Raw genomic sequence first — 24,646 nt, forward strand, 5'->3', positions numbered from 1 at the left:
CATAAAAGAAATGATTCAGCCCAATGTAAAATGGTGTTGCAAGTGGGAACACTATCATGTTGTGATATTCGCTATTTTTGGCTTCATTAAAACAGCAAATAGTTAATACTTTCAGCCAGAAGGCAAATACTTGTTTATAAAGAATGATTAATGTATAATAAGGCGTCGCATAGTGACGGTGGAATTTCCTAAATAAGGTAACTCCTCGTCTTTGGGCGGCAATATAAACAGAAGAATACGGATGGATATGCGATCCTTCACTATTTTGTTCGCTGGAGAACAAATGAGGCCTTGAGCGCTAAACACTTGTACTGTTTTTCTTAAGTAAGACGGATGCAGATTTGTGGCGGTCTGATCTAATTTTTTACTAAATAAATAAAAACATGTTCCGTCTAAGTTTGAGTGAAGTGTAAAAAGAAGAACTGTTATAACTTACCGTGACGACGCACGAGCGACTCAAAGAGGACAATGGCTATATAAAAGAGCGCTCAATAGACATGAAACGGACATAAAAATCTACCGTCATTGTAGTACTAAGCTTAAGGTACGATATATGTTTCAGTTATAATAAATATTTGTTCTGGGAATACTGAATCATTTAGCAGTGCTCATTCCTATCATCTCCTCAGTATTAATTTCATTTTAATTATGCATTTTGCTAAGATTACAGAGACCAAGATCAGCAGTCCAATGTGCGTGTTACATTGATAAAAAGAAAACTGTTTTATCGTCTTCTTGCATCCGCTTTAATACTGAATTTCCCTTTTGTGTGATGTTACAGTTGTTTTTGCGCCCTTAAGAACGTTCTGGTCCCTTAGGAAATTGTTTTCTCATAACAATAACTTCACGACCGGGTATGATAGTGTCTACGATCATGAAGTAATTAGAAAGACGATAACGCAATTTCTTAATCAATAGCACGCCAGTTGTGACTGCCTCAAGCCACGCGAAACTGCAAGTAAAAACTATTCACATTTCATTATGCAATATTTTATGACAATGGTCAATCCATGATTCTTACGCCAATTGTGATTGATAAAACAGTAAGCGAAATCTCAAACTCCAACTTTTTAATTGAATAACAACATCACTTTTATTTTGTTACATCACACTTAGCGCCCGAACAGGGACCTGACCAAAAATTAGTTCAAATGCGTGGAAAATTTTCTATGTGCTTATGTTAATAAATGTTCTGTCATTTCATTTACACATCATCCCTCTGAGAGAAAGATGGAAAATACGCTGATCGATAACGCAGTTTAATTACCTAGAGAAGAGAAAAGAAAAGAAAAGAGACGCGAATTTGCTGAGACAACATAGCGGTAACCAAGCCATCAAAAAGTAAGTCAGAATTTTGCATACGCAGTGTAGTGCTTCAGTAGCAACGTTGCTTTTCCAAGTCGATCCACATCCCTTCTATCTCCTTCCCGCTATAGAAAATCTGCTTTATTTTATCTTTCAAAGTAAAATTCTTCGTAGTCTGATAATATAAATTATTTTTCTCCATTGTTAGTATAGCTGTATTACATTTTCAACATGGTGGATATTGTGTGCAATTTGCAGTGAAGAGATCTTCAATTCATTTGTCTGAAACGTTAAGGTTCCATCTTGTCTTCTCGCCAGATAGAATTTCATTTGTTGCTCACGCGAGAGCGGTGCTCTTAGCGGACTCACCAAGTCACGGACAAACGACGAAAGCCTTGCGTAGCACGTGATTTACTGACGAAAATGGCAGATAGTAAACAGAGACAGGTGACAACAGGAGACGGGAGTGAAGACGTTAGCAGTATTCCATACCCTTTACGATTGCGAACGGGAGGTTCCCGTGTGGAAACTGAACTAACTGCGTCTGTAACAGGGGGAAGTGACCCTGAAGTCCAAACTCTTCCCGCTGCAGCTACAAATGACCTCGGTGCGTTAATGGAAATGCTGAAACAACAGTTTGACGCAGTAAATGAGACTATAAAAACACAGAATGAGACTGTTAACGCCCGATTAGATGCTGTGAGCGAATCAGTAAAAACACAAATTGAGGCTGTTAACGCCCGATTAGATGCTGTAAGTGAATCAGTAAAAACACAGGTAGGCACAATCAAAACAGATGTGCATAAAGAAATTACGGCTGAATTAAATACCCACTTGGGTGAGGTGCAAACTAAGTTCAGTGATCAAATTCTGAAAATGCAGAAACAGGCGAAAAGTGAAATAGCTGAAGCATCTGGAACATTAATCACAAAAATTTAGGCAGCTACCAAAGAAATAAACTCAGTTAGAAATGCGGTATCTGACATTGAAGGTGTAGCAGAGGATCTGTCGAGGCAGATAGACTCAATCAATATCGAAGAACAGGTTAAGAGCACTGTGAAAGCACACGCGGAGGCATTGTCGGAACACTACGGTGAATGGATAAAGGGTAAAGATATTTTTATCGAAAAGAAGGTCAGGGAGGAGCTTAGAGAGACTGTCAAGCATGTAACATATGAAATCTTAGCTGCTCCTGGTAAGTCGGGAGACACAGTGGTTTCTGAATTGGGACAGATTCGAAGGACACTTACACGGTATCTTCCTGAGTGGAAGCAGCGGCCGGCCGCTGGTGGCCGAGCGGTTCTGGGGCTACAGTCTGGAACCGCGCGACCGCTACGGTCGCAGGTTCGAATCCTGCCTCGGGCATGGATGTGTGTGTTGTCCTTAGGTTAGTCAGGTTTAAGTAGTTCTAAGTTCTAGGGGACTTATGACCTCAGCAGTTTAGTCCCATAGTGCTCAGAGCCATTTGAACCATTTTGGAAGCAGCAAGTAGTGGACAAGGTCAGAATTCTGAGAAACTGGGTAGAAAATACGCACAAGCCTTCGCAAGCTATAGGGAACAACTCTTTAGACGGTGACGAATGTCAGTCAACTCCTTATGGTTCACCACCTGATTACATGCAAAACAACAGTCCTGCTGAGCCCCGAGAGGGGAAAATAAATGATCCGCCCACATATGTGAGTTTAATGCAAGAGGAAAGTGTGATTAAGCATCGCACTTTTCCTGTTTTTCATCCGCAGAAGCGAGAAGTACACCCCATCGTGTTCATAAAGAATTTTTCCGGCATATTTCCCAGGAGCTGGACAAACAGACAGCGTATTCAGTTCGTCACTGGCTTTATTTCTGGTGATGCAGCATTATGGGGAACGGAAATGGTAGACACGTGTAGGAATTATAAAGAGTTTGAGAAAATGTTCTTGGCAAAATTTTGGAGTAATGGGGTACAGCAGAGATTAAGGAAGGAGGTGTATAGTGCGGAAATTTTCAATGAGAAGCGTGGAAGTCTCCGGCGATGCTTTGAGAAGTATCTATCAAAAATTAAATTCTGGGATTCCCCGATTTCTTCCACGGACGTAATTATGATTCTCAAAAGCAAACTCCCTCTGTCAATTAGAGAGAAACTAGTAAATGTGTCCGAAGAAGACACGGATGTATTCCTTTCTGTGCTGGATTCCTTAGAATTAATTAGCGAGGATGTGCGTTCCAAGGTTGGCAGCGGCAAATTCTTCCCTGGCAGCCAGCAGAATGCATCGCACGCGAACAACAATGCGCCGAAGGAGAGAGCGAGCTACTGCGATCGCTGGTACCAACCTGCCAGCCGTTATGAAAACACAAACGGCAATAATTTTAAATGGAAGCAGAAAACCAATTACAGTAGTCAGCAGAGATACCACCCAATTTACAACCACCAGGTACATCAGTACGGAAACCCACCCTTTAATTCTGCGCCTGAGCAGTATGGAAATTCTCCACAAACGAGTAGTAATTTTTCAAATGGGCCAGTGTACAATCAAACTTATAGGTCGAAAAATAGCAAGTGGCATGGGCAAGACGGAGGCCACCCAGCACAACATCAAAACAACTTTTCCCGGGATAGAGGACCGCGGAACAATTTTCAAACAGCACCAAATGCGATCTTTCCTTCAGAAGGAAATGGTTTTGCCGGTAACCAAAAGATCGGGCGACAGCAGCCGTCTCAAGTATTCTATTCACAAGCGAATGCACCCAATGGATTTTACCCCTTTACACCGGCATTTGTACCACATAACCGGCACCAATATGAAACGGAACAAACACTTAAGGCTATGAATGACAAACAGACTAAACATCCTGCGGAAAATTAGAGGCAGCGCCTTTCAGCCTCCAAGAGGTCGCTGCGGATTTTGAGTGGGGGCACTAACGAATACTCTGATTCTGAGTATGTTAATGCGATACGGTACGACCATGAGACCGACTTACGAGATGACCTTGCACGTGACAAAGAAGCTCAAGACATTAACAACATTTATGATGAACAGGTCCAGGCTGCGATTAAGATTTCTATTGCCAACATTCCTTTCACAGCCGTTGTTGATACAGGAGCAAACATCAATGTCATGTCACCATGTCTCTTCAGACAGGTGTCTTCTGTTTCAAAAGTTTTATCATTGCCGATTCAGGGCTGCTCCATATCGGGAGAGATTGGTCCATTGAAACAGAGAGTTAGTTTACAGACACAGCCTCAACTGCAGATAGAATCTGTTTTGGTTTCTTGCCTCTTGCGTATTGGAAATTTCCTTGTGTGAACTGTTAATGATAAGTATTGCGTTGAACAGCGCACGGACTTCATGGTAATGGCTACTACATGTAAACTTTAAGTATTAAATGTTAAGTATGGAAAAATTATTTATAGTGATGGACATGAACTGATATTTCTTCAACAAGCTGAAGCAGGAAATTTAGGTTGCAGAAAGAATTTCAATTTAACTTTAAGTTAGTATACAAAAAAAAGTGCTTGTGAGGTGATTGCCCGGAGCTATATAAATATGTACAGGTGAGAAATGGAGGAGGGTGCGTAAATAAGCACTTCTCTCAAGGTACAAGAAGATTTATAGATTTATTTTTAGTAATGTAAGTACTTGAAGTTCTGTTGTAAAAGTCCAATTACCTGCTTAAAAGAAAATACATGTTCAAAACGTCCAGACAGTGAACAGGAGTGGAGGAAATATCTTAGCTTAAAGTTCAGTTACAGCATACTGTTAAATGAGAAAACAAGTGGTAACCCACATGTGTTCACGCAAGGAGACAATAAGCTGTAGTACACTAAGTTAGGTGAAATACAGTACAAATAGAGGCAAACCATGAAGCATCAATAATTAGCGTAAGTACTCCATGAGGCCATTAATTGCTATGAAAGTAAACTGTTTCCCTGTGATCTGAGACCAATCTAAAGAGTATATGAGGAATGTTAGCTGACGAATTGATTTCAGTAGAATCAAGGTACTAAATAACCACATAGCAAGCCCCCTGTATCATAAATAAGTCCAAGTAAAGATCTTCAGAAGTTTTGTAGTGTAATCTAGCAACCATTCAATACCCTAATTGAAGGCTAATCTAAAGAACAAGCAATGCAGTGATGTTTAAACTTAATACTGATTATAATGAGAGTCAGATGTAGAAGTAGAAAAGCATGCTGTAATGAAATAGGTTAAAATTTATATATGTGCCTATGTTTATTATGATAATTTTATTTACATGCAGATTTTATTGTAAAAATGTCTCCTAAGACACTCCTCTTATGAAATCCATTTTCCTTGTGCCCGTTCCTTTTGATCCTGGTTCATTAACCTAGACCAAGCGTCGACTTGTAAAAGGCACGTGTGCTTGGAGGCAAAGCAGTGCTTATGAGAAGTGAGACAAGTAGTGCGATGAACTTCACTAGCTTTGGTAATGTTTTTATTTTTTTTTTTTTATGGACAGGTTGCGTAAACCCAATGAAATGTGGGTAATTCCATTCATGCAAAAAATAGTAGACACGCGTTACCCTATTTTTTTACAGAGAACGATTGCTGAGTACATGAAGCGAAGAGGGAGACCTATTGTTATCCAGTCTGCCCTCAAATATAAAAATTTTGGCAAGCACAAAGGAAAGCACAAAAGAAAGGGTTCAGCGTTAAATGCGTACTCATTAAGTAGTAGATATGCTACGTGGCAGTAGAAAATGATCTTGGGTGAACTAAAGAATAAATGCAACAAGTCTTGCGCAATCTGTAGTTTTCATAATGAGGAGATGAGCCCTTAAAAGGAAGTTTGAAAGAATATTTTTAGGTTCACTAGTGAAAGTAAACCTTGAGATACAAAGGGTCCATTCATAAAGCAGTTGTTCACTAGACAATGGAGGAAACCTGCAAAATTTGATTGTTTTGTAAATGAACGCTATCGACGAAGGAACTGAGCACAAATGCTGTGTGAAGAAGCACACGAAAGTGCGACGTGCATAATAACTGTTCAGTGAGTATTAGTGGCAGTGTTATACTGCAAGTGAAAAAATAAGTCAAGACTACGACAATAGGTGCAACGCAAAGTTCTGTGTTGTTCTAAGTGCAGCGACAGCTACAATATTCGTCGTCACTTACCTGTGAGCCTCACGGGAGGCAGTTGACAGGGAAGTATGGAGGCAGCTTCAGTGTCCGGCTCCTCCGATGGAAAACGCGCATGAGGTGTGTGTATCGATGCACTCGCGTGTTACTAAGTTCACAAAAAAAAAAGGGCGATCGACGACCAGCAGCTCTGTTACAGCCTGAGCGCGAACGGATACTGAGTATTGGAGCTCACGCAACACTGTGCAGCCGCTGTGAATGGCTGACGCGTGGGTGACGAAACAATCCAAACTTTAAACTGCTAACTGCCATGACTTCAATCGTACATACTGGAGGAAAGACATTTGCACACTTGTGTGACTACATTTTCATACGTAAATTAAGCAATTTTCTTGAGTTGAAGTTAAGATGAGTGAGAAGTAGATTGTCAGATTACTCAGACCTTAAAGCCATTAATACCGGCACTCCTGAACACTGCTAAAATGAATTATAATTCTGTCTCTTGATGGACAAAGAAAATGAATGTGCACTATAGGAAGACCCTGAACTCCAGACCGGTCCCAATCCTTAACAAATGTATCCAATAGGTTGTAAGTTATACTAATAATTTTCCACTTCTTCTGTTTCATATTGTAAATAAAAACCCGGGAAGCCACTTGAATTCCTGGCACCGCAGTGGAAAGGACAGATGTACTGCATACATGCTTTATAAACAAGTATTTGCCTTCTGGCTGAAAGTATTAACTATTTGCTGTTTTAATGAAGCCAAAAATAGCGAATATCACATCACCTCCCATGAGGAGAGAGGGAATGCCGAAGGATTACCTCGATCCTCATGTCCTCATGAGATATTCGTGATTTTTGGTGTGACATTTACATAATGTTACTGGCGTACTAAGTACATAAATTTAAATTACATTTATAAAAAAATATATCAGATATTTTCATTTTTCAAAACAAAGTTTTTCACTCTCTGTTCATCAGTCACTTCATTCCATAATACTAAGATTAACACTTATGTGCATATTTAAGTTTGGTCCATATTTGCTTATAACAATAAGTGAACTTTCATTTCACACTTCAGGGGATAGAATTCATACACGGACATAAAAATCTACCGCCATTGTAGTACTAAGCTTAAGGTACGATATATGTTTCAGTTATAATAAATATTTGTTCTGGGAATACTGAATCATTTAGCAGTGCTCATTCCTATCATCTCCTCAGTATTAATTTCATTTTAATTATGCATTTTGCTAAGATTACAGAGACCAAGATCAGCAGTCCAATGTGCATGTTACATTGATAAAAAGAAAACTCCTTTATCGTCTTCTTGCATCCGCTTTAATACTGAATTTCCCTGTTGTGTGATGTTACAGTTGTTGTTGCACCCTTAAGAACTTTCTGGTCCCTTAGGAAATTGTTTTCTCATAACAATAACTTCACGACCGGGTATGATAGTATCTACGATCATGAAGTAATTAGAAAGACGATTATGCAATTTGTTAAACAATAGCACGCCAGTTGTGGCTGCCTCAAGCCACGCGAAACTGCAAGTAAAAATTATTCACATTTCATTATGCAATATTTTATGACAATGGTCAATCCATGATTCTTACGCCAATTGTGATTGCTAAAACAGTAAGCGAAATCTCAAACTCCAACTTTTTAATTGAATAACAACATCACTTTTACTTTGTTACATCACAATGTCTCGCACAATTGAAATGGTGACAAAACTCGTGCTGAACTGCAATGGTAGACTCATTATTGCCCACAAAACTATCATAAGCAAACACATGATGCTGCACAGTCCGCAGCTCTGTGACCCAACTAAACAAAATGGCAGGAGCTACCAAATATATGACAACATCAGTCCCACTCTCCTACTACCTGAGCCTGAATACTGCCTGTTCTAAAAACGTACATACTTTCTGCCTCACCAGTTATTAATATTATTTTGCTTTTGTTGATATGCATCTCATAACCTCCTTTCAAGGCACTACCCATTCTGTTCAACTATTTGAGTGTAACAGCATCCACTCACAGTAGACCTGCTACCTGACTGCAGAACACACTCCATATGCCGAGTGCATTTACCGGCGGGATTTTTTTGACAGCACTCCACTTCTGCTGAGGGGCTGACTTAGTGACCGAGATTGTCACTTACTGTCAGCTGTTGTGTTTACACCAGCTGTAAAAGACTTTGCACACCAGTTGTGACAGGTACTGGATTTTGTTTTGTTCTCTGTGTACATTGGCATTTCATGAATATTTTATGATGATAATTTCTTGGCAGTTATAGACAGTTCTTGTCAAACTCTTCTCTAGCGCTAACTAGCCTCAGGTCTTATCCATTATCTATTCTGTGTTTATTTGGTTAATAAATGTTTATTTGTTCCTGGAACACCAGAATTTGAAACTCATACAACTGGCTGTGTGTCTCGGTATCGACAGTTACAATTGTTCGGGTGCCAGCACGGATATTATTGACCAATACCTGAGTTATAAGTAACCTCTAGTTGAGAGCTGAAAATTGTGTTGAAGAGAAGGGCTGCCACTTGGACATTTTTTTAAGTGGCCATATAGATAATAAAAAAACATTAACTTCTGATATTGAATAAATAAGCTGTTTCTTTTCTTAAATATTAACATACTGCTCATTAGAAGATGATCCATTTGCTACTGGTCACCCTGCAGCAGGTGAATTTTGGTATTTGGCCAGCAAGATAACTTACACTGCCAGAAGTAAAAAGAGTATACAACACAGACTAGTAACAGCAATAAAAACTTTTCTCGGAAAAGAGAAATGTATTAATAGCTAGAAAAGACCAAGGCTTGACTACAGTTAACAGTTTCAAGGGGATGTAGGGTACACACATACATTTATGAAGAGGAAAGCACAGGAGAGACTAACTTGGAGGGCTGTGTAAAACCAGTCTTCAGTCCCACGACTACAACAGTAACTGAAGTAAGCAGACATAATTATAGTTGTTATGGGAAGTCTGAACTGGCAATGGAGGCTGAAAAGAGTTTGGAAATTTTTATCTAGATTGTAGTGATATTCTGAAAGCCTGAAGAAACACTGACTGCAGTCCATCATGATAAGGAGGACAATATCATTAGAGATGGAGCACTACATCGTCTACAGCCGCTTACAAAAGATAAAAAATAAAATAAAAGCTGACGCACTCTTGCAGAAATCTGTTCTGGAAACTACAGGATTTTATGAGTTAGGAAAAATTACAGCTTCAACGGTGAGACAGGACTGAAGATTGTTAATCCTTTGAGGTCCTTCACTCATCATAGGGATCCAAACCTTTTTTTCTCTACCAAACTGTACCACAAACACACACATGCACACCACTGGCATCAACTTTTACGATTAAATTCATATCGTATCATTTGTTGCTTTGAGTAACATCACCTCACAACAAAATGCACAAGGAATAATAAAAATCACAAGTTTTCTTTTAGTGTAACCAACATATGTAGTCAGACACTACTACATACCAAAAACTGGAATCTGCAATCATGGAAAGAAATATTTTCAGCCACACAGTATTAAAAACATTGCGTGCCATTCGTAATATTGCAAAAACTAATTTTTATTTGTATCAGCAGACCTTCCAGTAACATACATCAATAATTAAATGTAAAAATTTAAAACAAAACTGAGACACTTGAGACATGTGCAATTACTAAAATCTTTGTTCACGTATTGTCAGTTGTTTTCCTCTTCTCATTTCCGTATTTTGGGCATCCAATGCCCTGTTGAAGCTGACAGTAAGGAAATGGAGGCAGTGGCTGAGTTTTGTAGTCAGGGTCTTTAGAACACGAGTGCAACTTCCATCAGTGTGTCGATCCCACAGCTATCCCGCTCCATGTGCCGACTGTGTGCAGACCCTGGAAATGGTGTCACTCGGAGTCACCCTCTTCATAATATTCGCATCCATCGTAACTATCATCTGTGATGATTGCCCCAAGTGTGCCCTCCACCCTCAGGTCTGGCATCTGGGCACTGATTCTGTCCAGTGCGTCCTGATCTCCATCACAGTAGTCAATCTCCAGCTCTCTGTTTGCACAAGACAAGAGACACGGTAATTATCAAGAGTTGCCACAGTCAATTTTTATTCTGCATAATATAAATACACTCATTCAAAGCTCCCATTAGTTAAAGGAGACAAGTCAGATTACTGCTTCTACCAAAATTTTATTCGTGCTGTGGGCAACACGAGGCAGGAAAGCTACTTATTATTGAGGAATATGTTGTGCTGCATCAAATGTGAGAGCTATCAAAAAAGAAGCTTCACTCGGCTATGAATAAAATACTGGAATAGTTGAATCACATCTATTAAAACCATCCTTGAAACTACACTTTATTTCTCTATATAATCACCATTCAGATTTAAATATTCACCATTTGGCTAACAGATTGCAGTGGCGTTTGGTTTTGTGACTTGTCGTTTGTTTGATGTACAGAGCACAGAAGAGTCGTGAGTTTTGCTATTGCATTTGTCAGTGAACAGCACGTTTTGTTTCATTTTGTTCTGTGTATACTGAAAGTCTCGGCTACGGAACCAACTTTACTTTGTTCCTAAAGGGGAAGGGGAAAAAACTATGAGTATACAATAGAGTTATGTATGCATTTTTACCTCTAATTATTACTTAATTACTAATGTCACCATTTGGAGTCATTGATGTGTTAATATGTATGGGGTATACAAAGATGAATTTGTATCATGAGAGTGTATCGTTTTTGTTCTTATATAATATTTTGTAGTTTTCATTCTTGCATCATATTTTCTTTATGGGTTAAGCATGGACAACACAAAGCTCTACAGGATAATGAAATTCTTCTTCGGCGTTGTGATGAATCTGAAATATCAGATGACGAAATTATTTCGGGTCGTGAAATTGATGATGAACCACCAGTGCAGGAAGCATTGCCTCAACAGACAGAAGTTGAACTGGACAGTTTTGATGATCCTCGTACTAATGATGAAACTCCTGTAGCTGTTATGGACAGAAACTTTAGGAGCTGTAAATGCAAATTGCCTGTGCTATGTGTGGGTATGCAAGGATCTGCAGGCCATGGATGTACAGTGTGCTGTGCAGTTTTCAGATCCACTAAGTGAAGAACATACCCCCTTCCAATATTTTGAAAGTTTTATTGATGAGACTATAATTTACAATTTAGTTACACAGACTAATGTATACTCAACTCAAGGGTAAGGCGAAGTATAAATGCTAGTGCCAATGCAATGAGACAGTTCATTGGCATTCATTTAGTAAGTGGTATTGTGAGTGTTCCCATTTACAAGATGAATTAAGCAAATGAGACAAGCTGTAAACAGATAGCTGACACGATGCCACTAAACAGATAGCTGACACGATGCCACTCTGTCAATTCTACAGGTTGAGGAAGTGAGACCTGAGTTTCTCCTGGTGTATACAACTTTCAAATAACTTCCGGGAATTCAGGCAGGTAACACTTTCAGCGACCGCAGATATTTCGGTGGGAGAACACCCCGCCATTTTCAAGGCAAACTGCAACGGACAGTCGGCATACGTGCAAATTTAAAACCTCGGTTCTCGGACTAAAGCAGGAAAGATAACACACACACTGAACACTAGTGCCACCAAAGATGACCAAAGTCAGAGCTATTGATAGTGAGACTATGAATGCGTAGGTGAGGTAGCATTGACTCTGTCCCTCTGTTTTTTGACAAGGGAGAGAGCCAGATTCCAAATAGAGTTTAAACAGAAACGTCCATCCCTGTTAACGAGGTGCTTGCTAATTTAATCTCAACGAGCAGACAGATGGAATTGCGATGGGTAGTCCATTGTCACCTGTGATCGCAAATTTGTTTATGGAAGACTTCGAGGAATGTCCATTGGAGTCGGCGCCTTTGAAACCCGCCTGTTTCCTTAGATACATTGACAATACCTTCGTTGTTTGGCCTCATGGTGGGGAGAATTTGAAAGTCTTTCTAGAACATCTGAACTCGATCCACCCAAACATTCATTTTATGATGGAGGTGGAAGAGGATGGTTGCCTTCCCTTTCTTGACGTGTTGGTTAGGAGGAAGGATGATGGATCATTGGGATAGTCTACAGGAAACGTACTCACACCAACTTGTACTTACAGGCTAATAGTTGTCACCATCCGGCTCAGCGTGAAGGGGTACTTCGTACCTTGGTACACAGGGCACATGTCGTTTCTGATGCTGAAGTTACATTTTGTCAAAATGGTTATAGTGATAGACAGATTGAACGTGCGTTGCACTATCCACCAACTGAACGTCGGGTGACTGATGATAATTCTGAGTCAACACCTAAGTTTACTGCCTTTTTGCCTTACGTAGGAAACACGTCCAACAAGATCGGTCGTATTTTACAGAAATACGATGTGAAATGTGTTTTCTGACCTCCATCTAAAATTAGAGCACTTTTGAGTTCCGTTAAGGATGATCGTGGACTGCATAAGGCGGGTGTATATCGTATTCCTTGTAGCTGCGGCATGGCATATATTGGTCAAACTATCAGGACCATGGAGGACCGATGTACTGAACATAAACGGCACACACGATTACAGCAGCCAAGTAGATCTGCTATTGCTGAACATTGCTTGGATACTGGTCACCCCATGTTATATAATAACACCGAGATATTGGCATGCACGTCCAGCTATTGGGACAGTGTTATTAGCGAGGCAGTTGAGATTAAATTAGCGAGCAACCTCATTAAGAGGGATGGAGGTTTCTGTTTAAACTCTGTTTGGAATCCGGCTCTCTCCCTTGTCAAAAAACAGAGGGACAGAGTCAATGTTACCTCACCTGCGCATTCATAGTCTCACTATCGCTAGCTCTGACTTAGGTCATCTTTGGTGGCACTAGTGTTCAGTGTGTGTATTATCTTTCCTGCTTTAGTCCAAGAACTGAGGTTTTAAATTTGCATGTATGCTGCCTGTCCATTGCAGTTTGCATTGAAAATGGCATGCTGTTCTCCCACCGAAATATCGGCGGTCGCTGAAAGTGTTACCTGGCTGAATTCCCGGAAGTTATTGGAAAGTTGAGGAAGTATTTGCATGTGAACGACAGTGCAAATATGTTGCCCAGATGTGACACACAGCATACAAATTGTTCAAGGCGAAGCCATCTTTAGATCAACTAAAGAACAATTTTCTCAAAACTGAAGTTGAAGGATACAATGGCATTGATGAACTTATTGTGCCTTTAAAATTACACACTTCTATGTGCCAGTATATAAAATCAAAGCCCCACAGATAAGACATAAAAGTATTTGTTTGAGCTGGTGCAAGTGGTTACATTTATGATTTTAAAGTGTATGTTGGGAAGGGAACAAACACTGCATGTAATCCTGAGTTAGGAATGAGTGGAAGTGTAGTGATGTGGCTGACTGAAATTGACATGCGTAGGCACATTCTTAAAGTCTTTACGGACAACTGGTTTACATCCCTCAATGCAGCAGCAAAGCTTAGAAATGAAGGAATATATGTTGTGCGAACCACCAGAAAAATCAAACTGGGTGGATGCAAGCAGAAAACTGATGCAGAGATGAAAAAAGCAGCCAAAGGAATCTGTGATTATAGGGTAGATGAAGAAAACAAAATTATAGTTTTGAAATGGTTTGACAATAAAGCTGTCCACCTGACTTCTCTTTATAAAGGCAAGGAACCTGTTGCAAATGTGGAACACTGGAGAAAAATAAACAGATCGTACATAGAAGTTCTATGTCAGAACATTGTGTCGGAGTATAATATGCCCACAGGAGGAATATGTCCATCCTGATATACTGAATAAACATAAAAAGCAAAAGGTACTACCTGATAATTATTTTCCATTCCATAGACGTGGCTTGTGTAAATGCTTGGCTGTTTTAGAGAGGACATTGTGGTCAGAAAAAATGAGAAGTAGCAGACGCAACAAGTGCCTCACTGAAGAAAGGAACTGGTACACCAGAAAGAAAGAGGGGCCGCCCAATCACAGATTCTCTAAGACCACCTGCTCCCAAAAGAAAGCCTAAGGCAATCTGCCCAGTTGCTGACGTGCACTTTGTCCAAATCGGATACTGGCCTGAGCATTTAGATTCAGAATCAAGATGCAGACTTTGTACAGAGGCCTATTCAACAGTCAAATGCTCCAGATGCAATGTTGCATTGTGTTTTAACAAACAAAACAACTGTTTCAGAAGTTTTGATTAAAAAGAAATCAGTAAAAAATCAATTTTGTAGAACGATTTTCGGTTAAAAATAAATGTAAGATTCAAAGAAACATGCTGTTTTATTCCTTAACTAAACAGTAAAAAGTTTTAACACTTTCTAATAAAATAAATAAGAAATTAGTTTATGTATTTATACTAATTACTTTAAATCTAAGTAACACTTATAATGAATTTCAATGACAATGATGCCATTTAGAATAATTACTTTACTTTTTAACCAGTAGCATCAGAACAACTTCAGCAAAGCATATGGCATATGTACAACATATATAGTAAATATTCATTTTTCCCAATTTTTCTCTAAATACCATGCACAAATAGTTAATGAGCAACAGATTCTCTCTGCGTGAAACCCTGTTAGCTAAGATTACAACCGGCCTGTTACAGTATCTTCAAGTTCTTTATTGTAGCCGAGCCTCTGTTCAGAGTCCATGAAGAGATGGAAACCAGTTAGAGTGAAGTCTGGGCTGTAGGGTATATGTTCAAAAATGTCCCATTTGAACTGATGCAACAATTCTCACATTTGTTGGGCAGAATTCAGCCAAAAACTGTCATCTTAAATTGAGACACCAGTACCCTTGAGACCACAGCACTTATATTGAATTGTTATTTTCACTTATCTCGGTAGCTCACAGTAGTAGTAGTAGTAGTAGTAGTAGTAGTAGTAGTTGTTGTTGTTGTTGTTGTTGTTGTTGTGGTCTTCAGTCCTGAGAGTGGTTTGATGCAGCTCTCCATGCTACTCTATCCTGTGCAAGCTTCTTCATCTCCCAGTACCTACTGCAACCTACATCCTTCTGAATCTGCTTAGTGTATTCATCTCTCGGTCTCCCTCTATGATTTTTACCCTCCACACTGCCCTCCAATACTAAATTGGTGATCCCTTGATGCCTCACAACATGTCCTACCAACCGATCCTTTCTTTTAGTCAAGTTGTGCCACAAACTCCTCTTCTCCCCATTTCTATTCAACACCTCCTCATTAGTTATGTGATTTACCCATCTAATCTTCAGCAGTAGACTTGAGAATTAACTGCCATTCACATTTCATAAAATCCAGAACAAGATTCCTTTGATGTCCCACAAAGATATTATCCATAAACTCTCCAACTGACAGGGTTTAGTGTCCTTTTTCCTGTTTTGTTACGGTAGGCAGTATGACCTCACATGATGGTCATCCATTTAGTTCCCTGTTGGGATCGACTCTTACCACTGGTCACAATTTCGTTTTGTAGGACTTCCCCTTTCACATTTTAATGATCACAGAGGTCCAGAGAAGAAGTCACCTGTTGAGTGCTGCTGTGGTTCATAGAAAGAATTTTTGGAATTCAATGACAACAGAACTTCTGGTAACCTGCTTGCATCTCCTGTATAACACTCCAAGGTGTTTGTGGAAGCTGCCCCCCCCCCCCCCCCCCACACACACACCTGTTAGCTAGACTACTACACTAGTATGAATGTAGTGTTACCTGAGGTTCACCAGTCTGCCAGGAAACTTGCGAAACGGTATGGCCCAGCAAATACAATACTTGAAGAAAAGCCTGCGGAGCTCTGACATTTCGAGAATGCAGTCCACACTGGGCTTTAATTTATAAATTTTAACAGAACTGAACTCCAAAGTGTGCAATGCTGACACCTGAGCTATGTATGACATTGCTTTTCCACCAAGACATAGACAATTAGCAATTTTCAATCTGAAACACAGCAAAATTATATTTCTGTAAGACTGCTAACAGGATATATTTGAGCAAAAACCTTTTTAGTAAAGTTTATACAGATTTTTAGGATAATATAAATAGTACACTGTTGTCAGTAGTTCAAGTCATTGTTAAATCAAGAAACAGTGTAAAAGAAGCAATTTTTACCTATCTATAATCTATCATTAAGCGTTTAAATGCACTCAATTTCACCATTTTGTGTACACATACATGCACACAAACACATGTGCATTGTGAAAAGGATACAGTGAAACACAGTGGGGTTATAATTAAACTTTTGCTACTTGATCCAGTAGTGACAAAATTATTTACTGTATGGGAACCCAACTACGAATTATGTTCAAACTGTGCGCTGCAGGATTTGTGATGTTAGCAGTATTAGTGTCGTGACTTGTCAATATATGCCAGTACTGACAGTGCATTACAGCTGAAGACAGTCTGGACAAGGTACGCAGGGCTTTATTTGTAAGGCTGTTTTATCAAAACAACAGCAATAGTGCTGCTACTCTTCACAAGTATCAACGCATTTAAGGAATGGAGAGGTCATCTTTCCACACTGGGGTTGAGGAATATTATTCATATATTCAAATTAACTGGTGATTTGGGAATTGCTCCTCAGAGAGGCCAACTGTGGTGCAAATTTTTGAAGAAGTTATGTTGCCACGGCTGAGTATGCCGAATTCAATGTGCTATTTTCTAGCAGTGCACGAGCTGTGTCAAGACAGCTGAACATTCCACAGTCCACCATTTGAAAAGTGCTGCGAACAACTATGAAATGGTATCCATACAAAGTTCCTGGCTGTTGTGTATGCAGATGGTCATCACACTGAGCAACGCTTTGCAACCCGGAACTTAACATGGTATGCAATTAACAAATGTTACCCTCTCATGCAGAAATTAAGATGTGTTTCTTTCAATGGTTTATTTGTTATTTCTCTTCTGCATGCCCTTACAAATGTTTCCACAAAGTTTCATCATCCTATGATCACACTTTTTTCACAGGAGCCCTCTCAAGTAGCAAAAGGTTAAAATGAATACCCTGTATGTACGCACATTATCTGCTGCTATTACCAATATAGATACTACAGTCTATAAGCTGGGACAGTTTTAAATATCACAAAATACTGCTACTCCATTGTACAATACATGACACATTTATTACGTACTCACATACATGAACAATATAAATGAAACAGCATTAGAACTCAGAATCAGATTCCACTATCAGTTTCCATACTGGGGAAGGCTGCAACATTTAAAGAGTAGAACTATGGGGCCAGGACTATTTGAGGAGCTTACAAACTGCATCTCCTTTGTTTTTTGTAATCAACTACTAAATAGCACCAAAAGCTAAATCTGAGATACGATCTATAGATATTATGTTACGACACTGAAGCCACATTTTCTGACATTTTATCATGACAAACACATTCTGGAGAGATCTTTCATGTGGCATATGTTAGCTCTGGTGTGAACTTAATGTTTTCATGTTTTCAGTTCTGAATCTGAAATATTTAATGATTTAAGCATTTGTAAAGCAAATGTACTGTATCTGTCGGGTTTTTAATCAATGCTTATGTATTGCAAATATATGCAGTTTAAGTGATACACCACATTAAAGATCTTTTCAAAAGGCATCTTTTTTAATACCTTTCTTGTTGAGCTGAAGTATCAGGAAGTGTGACATTGGTGTCCAAACATGCTACTGTACATTGATCTATTGACATTACTTATTATACCCTTGCATGGATATACACTGTTTTTTGATCTTGTTTGATGTTTGGTCAGGTACGAGTGTTCCAAGTTTCTTCAGTTTCCCTAAGCTGTTGTTTCAAATTTTACCTAATAAATTGTACACTGAATTCATGTTGTGCTATTTTCAGACTCATGGTATGCTATAGGTACTCACAATAAAATAAAACACACTATAACTCGGGAACAATACATTCACAAAAAGGAATGACATCAGTGAGTGAAGAAATTGTTGGTAACTACCAGTGATGGGACACATTTTGCATGCTTACTTCATCTAATTATTCATGAAAATCTCATTAGATGGTGCCACCTATGTTACCATATTCTAGTGAACTCTAGTGAGCCATTTACAACTTTGTGTGTCTTTCCAGCAAGGGATCTAAAAGCCAATGTCGGGAACAAAAAACTGTTTTCTACATAATGGAAACATTAATATTGAATGTAGGTTAATGACCCATCAAAGTATAATAAAAATGTACAGAGCCAGAGATTTGATAACAAAGCTTCTGCTGCTCTTTTGATTCCCTTTCATCATAAGCAACAGTACATGAGGTGATGGTAGGAGACCCTTAGGCAGGACGAACAGAGTGTTCAATGGATCCATATGAGCTGTACTACATGGGACTTAGGCACCCAAACTTCTGATACATAGAGCTAATTGGAATTTCAACACGCACCCTTATCACTTAGCTACTACCTGTTCGAAAAACGTCACTCGATGTCAACAGTTCCAAAAACATTTACTGTCATTACTTACACCCTTGTGGTAAGTACACAAAATGTGTCTTGGTGATTTCAGCTCTGTAATTCATTACCGAGAAATATATTTTAATACATGCTCTGGAGAGGCTCCACCGCAGACCATTTTACTACAAGCCACGCCTGCTTAACAGACTTTCCAGGAAACCTAATGAATTCTCATACTGTATAAAACTTCTTTTGTGTAGAGAATTTGAACATACATATGCCTTCACTGGCAATATGTTATATAACTGTAAACCCATGTATGTCATAATGTGCCGAATTTTTTATGTCTGGCAGCTGGGATGTCAATCTGCTTTTTAATGAATGGACGAATAGCAGGTGTAAAGGCTCAAACGGTGTAGTACAGTAGTTCAATGGCTACCTGAAAAACATGTGTCCATGAGCTGTCTAAGGGTTGGAGATTTCATCGTGGGAATGTGGCTCTCTGGAAGAAGGATGATTGGTTTAAAGTCCTGTCAAGATCGGGACATTAGAGATGGAGCACAAGCTCGAATTGCATCAAGGATGGAGAAGGAAATCAGTCGTGCCCTTTCAAAGGAACCATCCCAGCATTAGCCTAGAGCAATTTAGGGAAATCACAGATGTGACTCTCTGGAGTCCCCCAATGGGTTTAAGTCCTTGGTTGATTGCTTTTGCCACTGTATATCAACAATATTTCATTTGTGGTCTACAAGGTGTGATAAAAAAATGTAATGGGAATTTTTGTTTTTCTTAAAGAATCTTTATTCATTCATCAGCATCAACCTTGTTCCTTTCTAAATAATCCCCCTCGGATACAATATGCTTGTGGCAACACTTTTTCCAAACTTGGAAGCCCTTCTGGAACACTCTTTTCGTTATGATATTCAGCTCCTTCAGTGATTCTGTTTTTATCTCATCAATGGTGGGAAATGAAAGTAGTTGTAGGGGGCCATGTCCGGTAAATATGGTGGCTGAGACAATGTAACAGTTTTGTTTTAGTATTTAGTTTTTTTGTGGTTGCAAGGGGGGGGGGGGGAGGGGGGAGGCGGGAATAATCACGAACAAGTGTGAAAGTGTGAGTGGGGAGAATTATTGTGATTAAATTTTCTTCAGATTGCTTGATGCAAATGGTGTACAACTTCCAGGAAATACTTCTTATTGACCATACAACCATAAGGCAGGAAACTCACAATGCACTATCCCCTGGCAACTGAAGAAAAAAATGAGAAGAACCTTTGCATGTGATCGAACTTCTCAAATTTCTTTTCGGTCTTGGCTCTTCAGGCAATGTCCAATGGTAGGATTGGGTGTCAGTTTTGATGTCACACCTGTGTATACATGTTTTATCACCTGTTAAAAAGCAACTTTAGAATTTCTGGATTATTGTCAACACGATTCAGCAATTCCTTAGCAATGTACACGAGCTGTGTTGCGGCTCGTGTTGGTGCCGTTGGTAGGTCGGTATCGTGTAATAGGGATAGTGGCATCTCGTTTTCTTCTTGTGTTTACTGGCGCCACTACATTTGCTGGCGTTGTCTGTCCGGAAGTGGCAGCAGCAGCATTAGCGATATCTAGTACCGTGGTACTGTCTTTGGAAGGAAGCGAAGTGTTTTATGGGTCAGGTGTGTCGGCAGTTCGGTTGGGACAGAGCAGCAGTGAGGTCCGGCAGCGCAAGGACATGCCGGGACCACTGGCAGCACAGAGGCATTGCCAGATTGAGGGGCTGTAGTTGCGAGGGCCACAACCTCATTGTCCACCAGACCCAGGACGTTTGAGTCGAGTGAACATAACCCAGTAGTGAAACATCCACTATTACGAGATCACGCCTTTTGTTCATGCACTGCTGCTAGCAGGTTCGCCGAGATGAAGAGCAACGAGTGGACTGTTTGGGGTTGGCGAAATTAATTAGCCGTCCTTCACTTCTTATTATTAAGCATTGAATTCCTTGTGTTTGTTGATGAAGTTCAACCAGCAGTATTTTTCTGCCTAGTGGCCGCCAATGCCCCAGTTACCTGCCCTGGGGGTTAGCGTATTTTCGCGGCAGTGTACCTTTCCTCACCTTGCCGCTGCTGTACGGTAAGGCACGTAGTTCGACAGCCTCCTTGATTGTGGTTCGGATATTTTGTTCTTTTGGATTACCTTGGTCGTAGTGGTTCCTTATGCTTCTGGATGACCTAAACACCGGATTCTCAAGATGTAATGCTGTCTACCGGTTCTGCATTGCCAGGGTTATTCCATCGTTGTGTTGGTTAGCAGACGTTAGGTAGATTTTGCAAGAGTGCTGGTTTGAGTTGCCGTCCAGTTAAGTGACCACAACTCTTGGCTGCCTGTCTCATCGGTCACGAAAAGTTGAGCGACTTTCCCAGGCCAATCCTTGAAGCACTGTCTGAGGCCCACTTCTCTCTTGGTTTGATCAGATTGTGATGATTTTTTTTAAATATTTTAATTCTGAGTTATTACTATTGAGGCCTTCAGCTGACAAGTAATTTGAATTTCTTGTCAATAAGGCCTTCAGCCATGAATGCAATTTGTCTAAAGAATTTCTAATTAGATATTGTCTCTTAATAGTGAAATTTTGATGATTGTGGTTTTTTAAAAAATATATATATTTTAGTACCTCTTGGAGAAGTTTAACTGTTCTTAAGAATTTGTTATCCAGGCATTCAGCTGTTAAATTGTTTTGAGTTATTACTATTGGGGCCTTCAGCGAAAAAATAATTTGAATTTCTGGTCAATAAGGCCTTCAGCCATGAGTGCCACTTGCTTAAGAATTTTTTATTAAACAGTGTGTCTTACCAGCCAGATTTGATAACTGTTCCTTATTGTCAACCTTGTTCACAATTGGTTCCAAATAAAGTGTACGTGACTTTAAAAAAATAAAATAAAATAAATAATCTGAGCCACCAACGGTAGCTGAGTAAGGCCCCATCCACACTGAATCCTACCTTCCCTAAGTACTACATCTCAGTCCACATGATACTGTTTTTGGTTGAAATTCAACAATTTCAGAACAAACTTTGCTGCTACATGTTTCATGCACAAAATATCTGAGAAAACTGCTTAGTATGGAGACACAGGAATCACATCATCATCAGTAACCTCTCTAATGGTGATTCAGTGATTTTCCAGAAAAAAAATAATTTTCTTACTTCTTCCACACTGTCATCAGTAACTGATGTGCTAAGGCGTCCAAGGCAGTCACTGTCTTCAACGTCTTTTCAACTCTCTTTGAAACATTTATATGACTCAGACGAGATCTGCTAAATCCAGTCAACAATTCAAATTCGGTGCTGCACTTTATTCCATTTTTCAAGAGAAATTTAATGCATACTCTTTGATCCATCCAGCTTTGAAAGTAAAAATTTGCCGAGCACTTGAAAACACATACAACCTCTTCAACTGTCAACAATAAACTAAATATTCAAAACAGCTGAAAATGCAAACACACATCAGAAATGTGTGTACCAATATGATAAAGAAACTGGAAAAACTGCAAGCTCTGAGAACATTACTGCTGCCGTATCAAGTTTTAATGATGACCAGAATGAAATTTTCACTCCGCAATGGAGTGTGTGGTGATATGAAACTTTATTGCAGATTACAACTTTGTGGTATATCGCTAGAGCACTTGTCCACAAAAGACAAAGGTCCCAAGTTCAGACATGTGCAACATCACTAGACATTTCTCACCCCATACAGTGTGTCATTTTTCTTCTCTCTTGCTCTGCACATATACAGTTTCTGGAGGATGTTTTCTTGATGGCATTGGGGGGAAGGGGAATAAACCTAGCAAAATGTGCCCAATTTGCTGCTTGCACTTTTAATGGGTAATCCCATAATGAAGCCATCCACGTCTAGAATAGTCTGGCGGTAGAGTGACCGTTTCTATTATGTCCTCAGCCAGCTGACTTCTAAACTGATTAAAACAAGATTTTTCTCCTGTTGCTTAGTTTAGTGTGACATATGAATTGAAAATCCCTATGTCCATCAGGTACAAGAAAATTTTGTTCTATCCTTTGGCATATCTTCTCATGACAGAGAAAGATAACAACTGCTGGTCTTGTCTGTCAACTGCATTCATTGATTTACTTGTGTTGTATTACTGCTTGGGACTTCTGGACTGGAGTTTTGGTTTTCCTGCCAGTTTTTCCTGTTGCCGTCATACTGACATCTGTATGGATAGTTGATAGAATATTTACTTCTTTTATATCCATCCACTTCAGAGCCATGAGCCATGAGCCATGAGCCATTATCAGAAATATCAGAAACATCACATTCAAGAAATATTACTTTCAAGAAACACTGCTGTAACTTTTATTCAAAAGATTTTTTATGTCCTTGTCCGAGAGAAACTTTTTGCAATACAGCATTGCTTGCTATTACACAGCTGCTGAAAAAGCCTGAAAATGATTGCTTATAACTCCCAAAATACCAAAAGAAATCAAATGTGGTATACATCACTAAATAGATCATTTTTTCAGCTTTCCAATGATATATAATGCACCACACACCATCTATTGACAGAAAATAAGAAACACTAAGAAGAAGCTATAGCTGACTGTACTACCAGCCAACAATGTAACAGCAGCTTGAAACCTGCAGCCAGCTGTATAAGCCAATGGGTTAATAAATGTCAATACAGTACTGAGTGAAATGCTTTTCCAAAGTCAGAACACAGTGTCCTGCTGACTGGATAGATCAGTGGCTTTCCAGTTGTCGTGTAGGAAAAACACAAGGTAGGTTTTGCATCACAAGTATTTTTGTAATCCGTGCTTGTCGGCACAAAAGAAAACCATTCTGTTTGTGATAACTCATTACATTTGAGTGCAAAATGTGTTCTAAAATTCTGCAATAGGTGGATGTCAGAGAGATCTGATGGCAGCTTCACGAATCACTTCTGCTACTGATCATATAGATGGTATGATTCGTGCTTTCTTCTAACAAACAGGCAGTTTCTTGTTTGAGTGATCCACAGTAAATTACTCTAAAATAGGTGCTGGCCCATACAAAATTTCTGTCTAGAACCCAAGGATTCCACGGAACTAGTTCCCTCTAGCACTTTCAGCTGTTTCTCGAGGACAATTACACTAACATTTATATCACTCTTCTTTTCAATGGTGTGGGAATTGAACTGGGGCAGTCCTCCTGTTATTTCCTTTGTGAAAAACATTTTAAACTGCAGTACAACATATCTGCTTTTGCTCTGCTACACTCAGTATGAGTTACCGTTTCACCACGAGACTCTGGACATTAACTTTGGGGCCACTAATTGTCTTTTCGGTCAGCGTGGATTTTGTTTGAGTTCAGAAGAGTCCTTTTGATAAGATTGTGCCACAGTAGTTGTTGAGCTGGAAGTGTGACTGAACCAAGTACAATAGTGAGAAAATTTTCGAGATTGTTTATGTGTGCAAGCTATGTTGCAAAGAAACTTTTTTTTCTGAGATTAAGAAGGAACAGGGGTATTTCTAGAGGGGGTGGGGGGTGGGGGCATTATCTGATATGATAAATATTGATGATAATAATTTCTAGAAATACCGGTATAACAGTTTGTCTAGGATAGCAATGAATGATCCTTTAGAGTAAGTCATAAGAATAAATTAAAAAATAAAATAAAAAATAAGAATAAAATAAAAAATAAGAACAAAATAAAAAAGAACAAAATAAAAAACAATAAAATAAAAAAGAATAAAATAAAAAATGAACAAAGAATAAAATAATAAATAAAATTTCCAATACTGTGTACGTTTTAAAACTAGCGGAAGTGGGATGAGATAGGGCAGACATGTACTCTTCCCTTTCCAAACTCATTTCTGAACACAA

At 39.2% G+C, this 24,646-nt stretch overlaps 1 protein-coding gene across 1 annotated transcript in view; it reads right to left on the reverse strand.

Annotated features, from left to right (window-relative positions):
• LOC126210092 (F-box/LRR-repeat protein 17-like) overlaps positions 1-24,646 on the reverse strand; it is a 208,066-nt gene that overhangs the window by 117,896 nt on the left and 65,524 nt on the right. Inside the window, exon 7 of the mRNA XM_049939224.1 lies at positions 16,097-16,321. Within this exon, the coding sequence (XP_049795181.1) occupies positions 16,097-16,321 (225 nt within the window). The remainder of the gene's footprint in view (positions 1-16,096; positions 16,322-24,646) is intronic.

Source organism: Schistocerca nitens, chromosome 10 (assembly GCF_023898315.1).
Source record: "Schistocerca nitens isolate TAMUIC-IGC-003100 chromosome 10, iqSchNite1.1, whole genome shotgun sequence".
NCBI lineage: Eukaryota > Metazoa > Arthropoda > Insecta > Orthoptera > Acrididae > Schistocerca > Schistocerca nitens.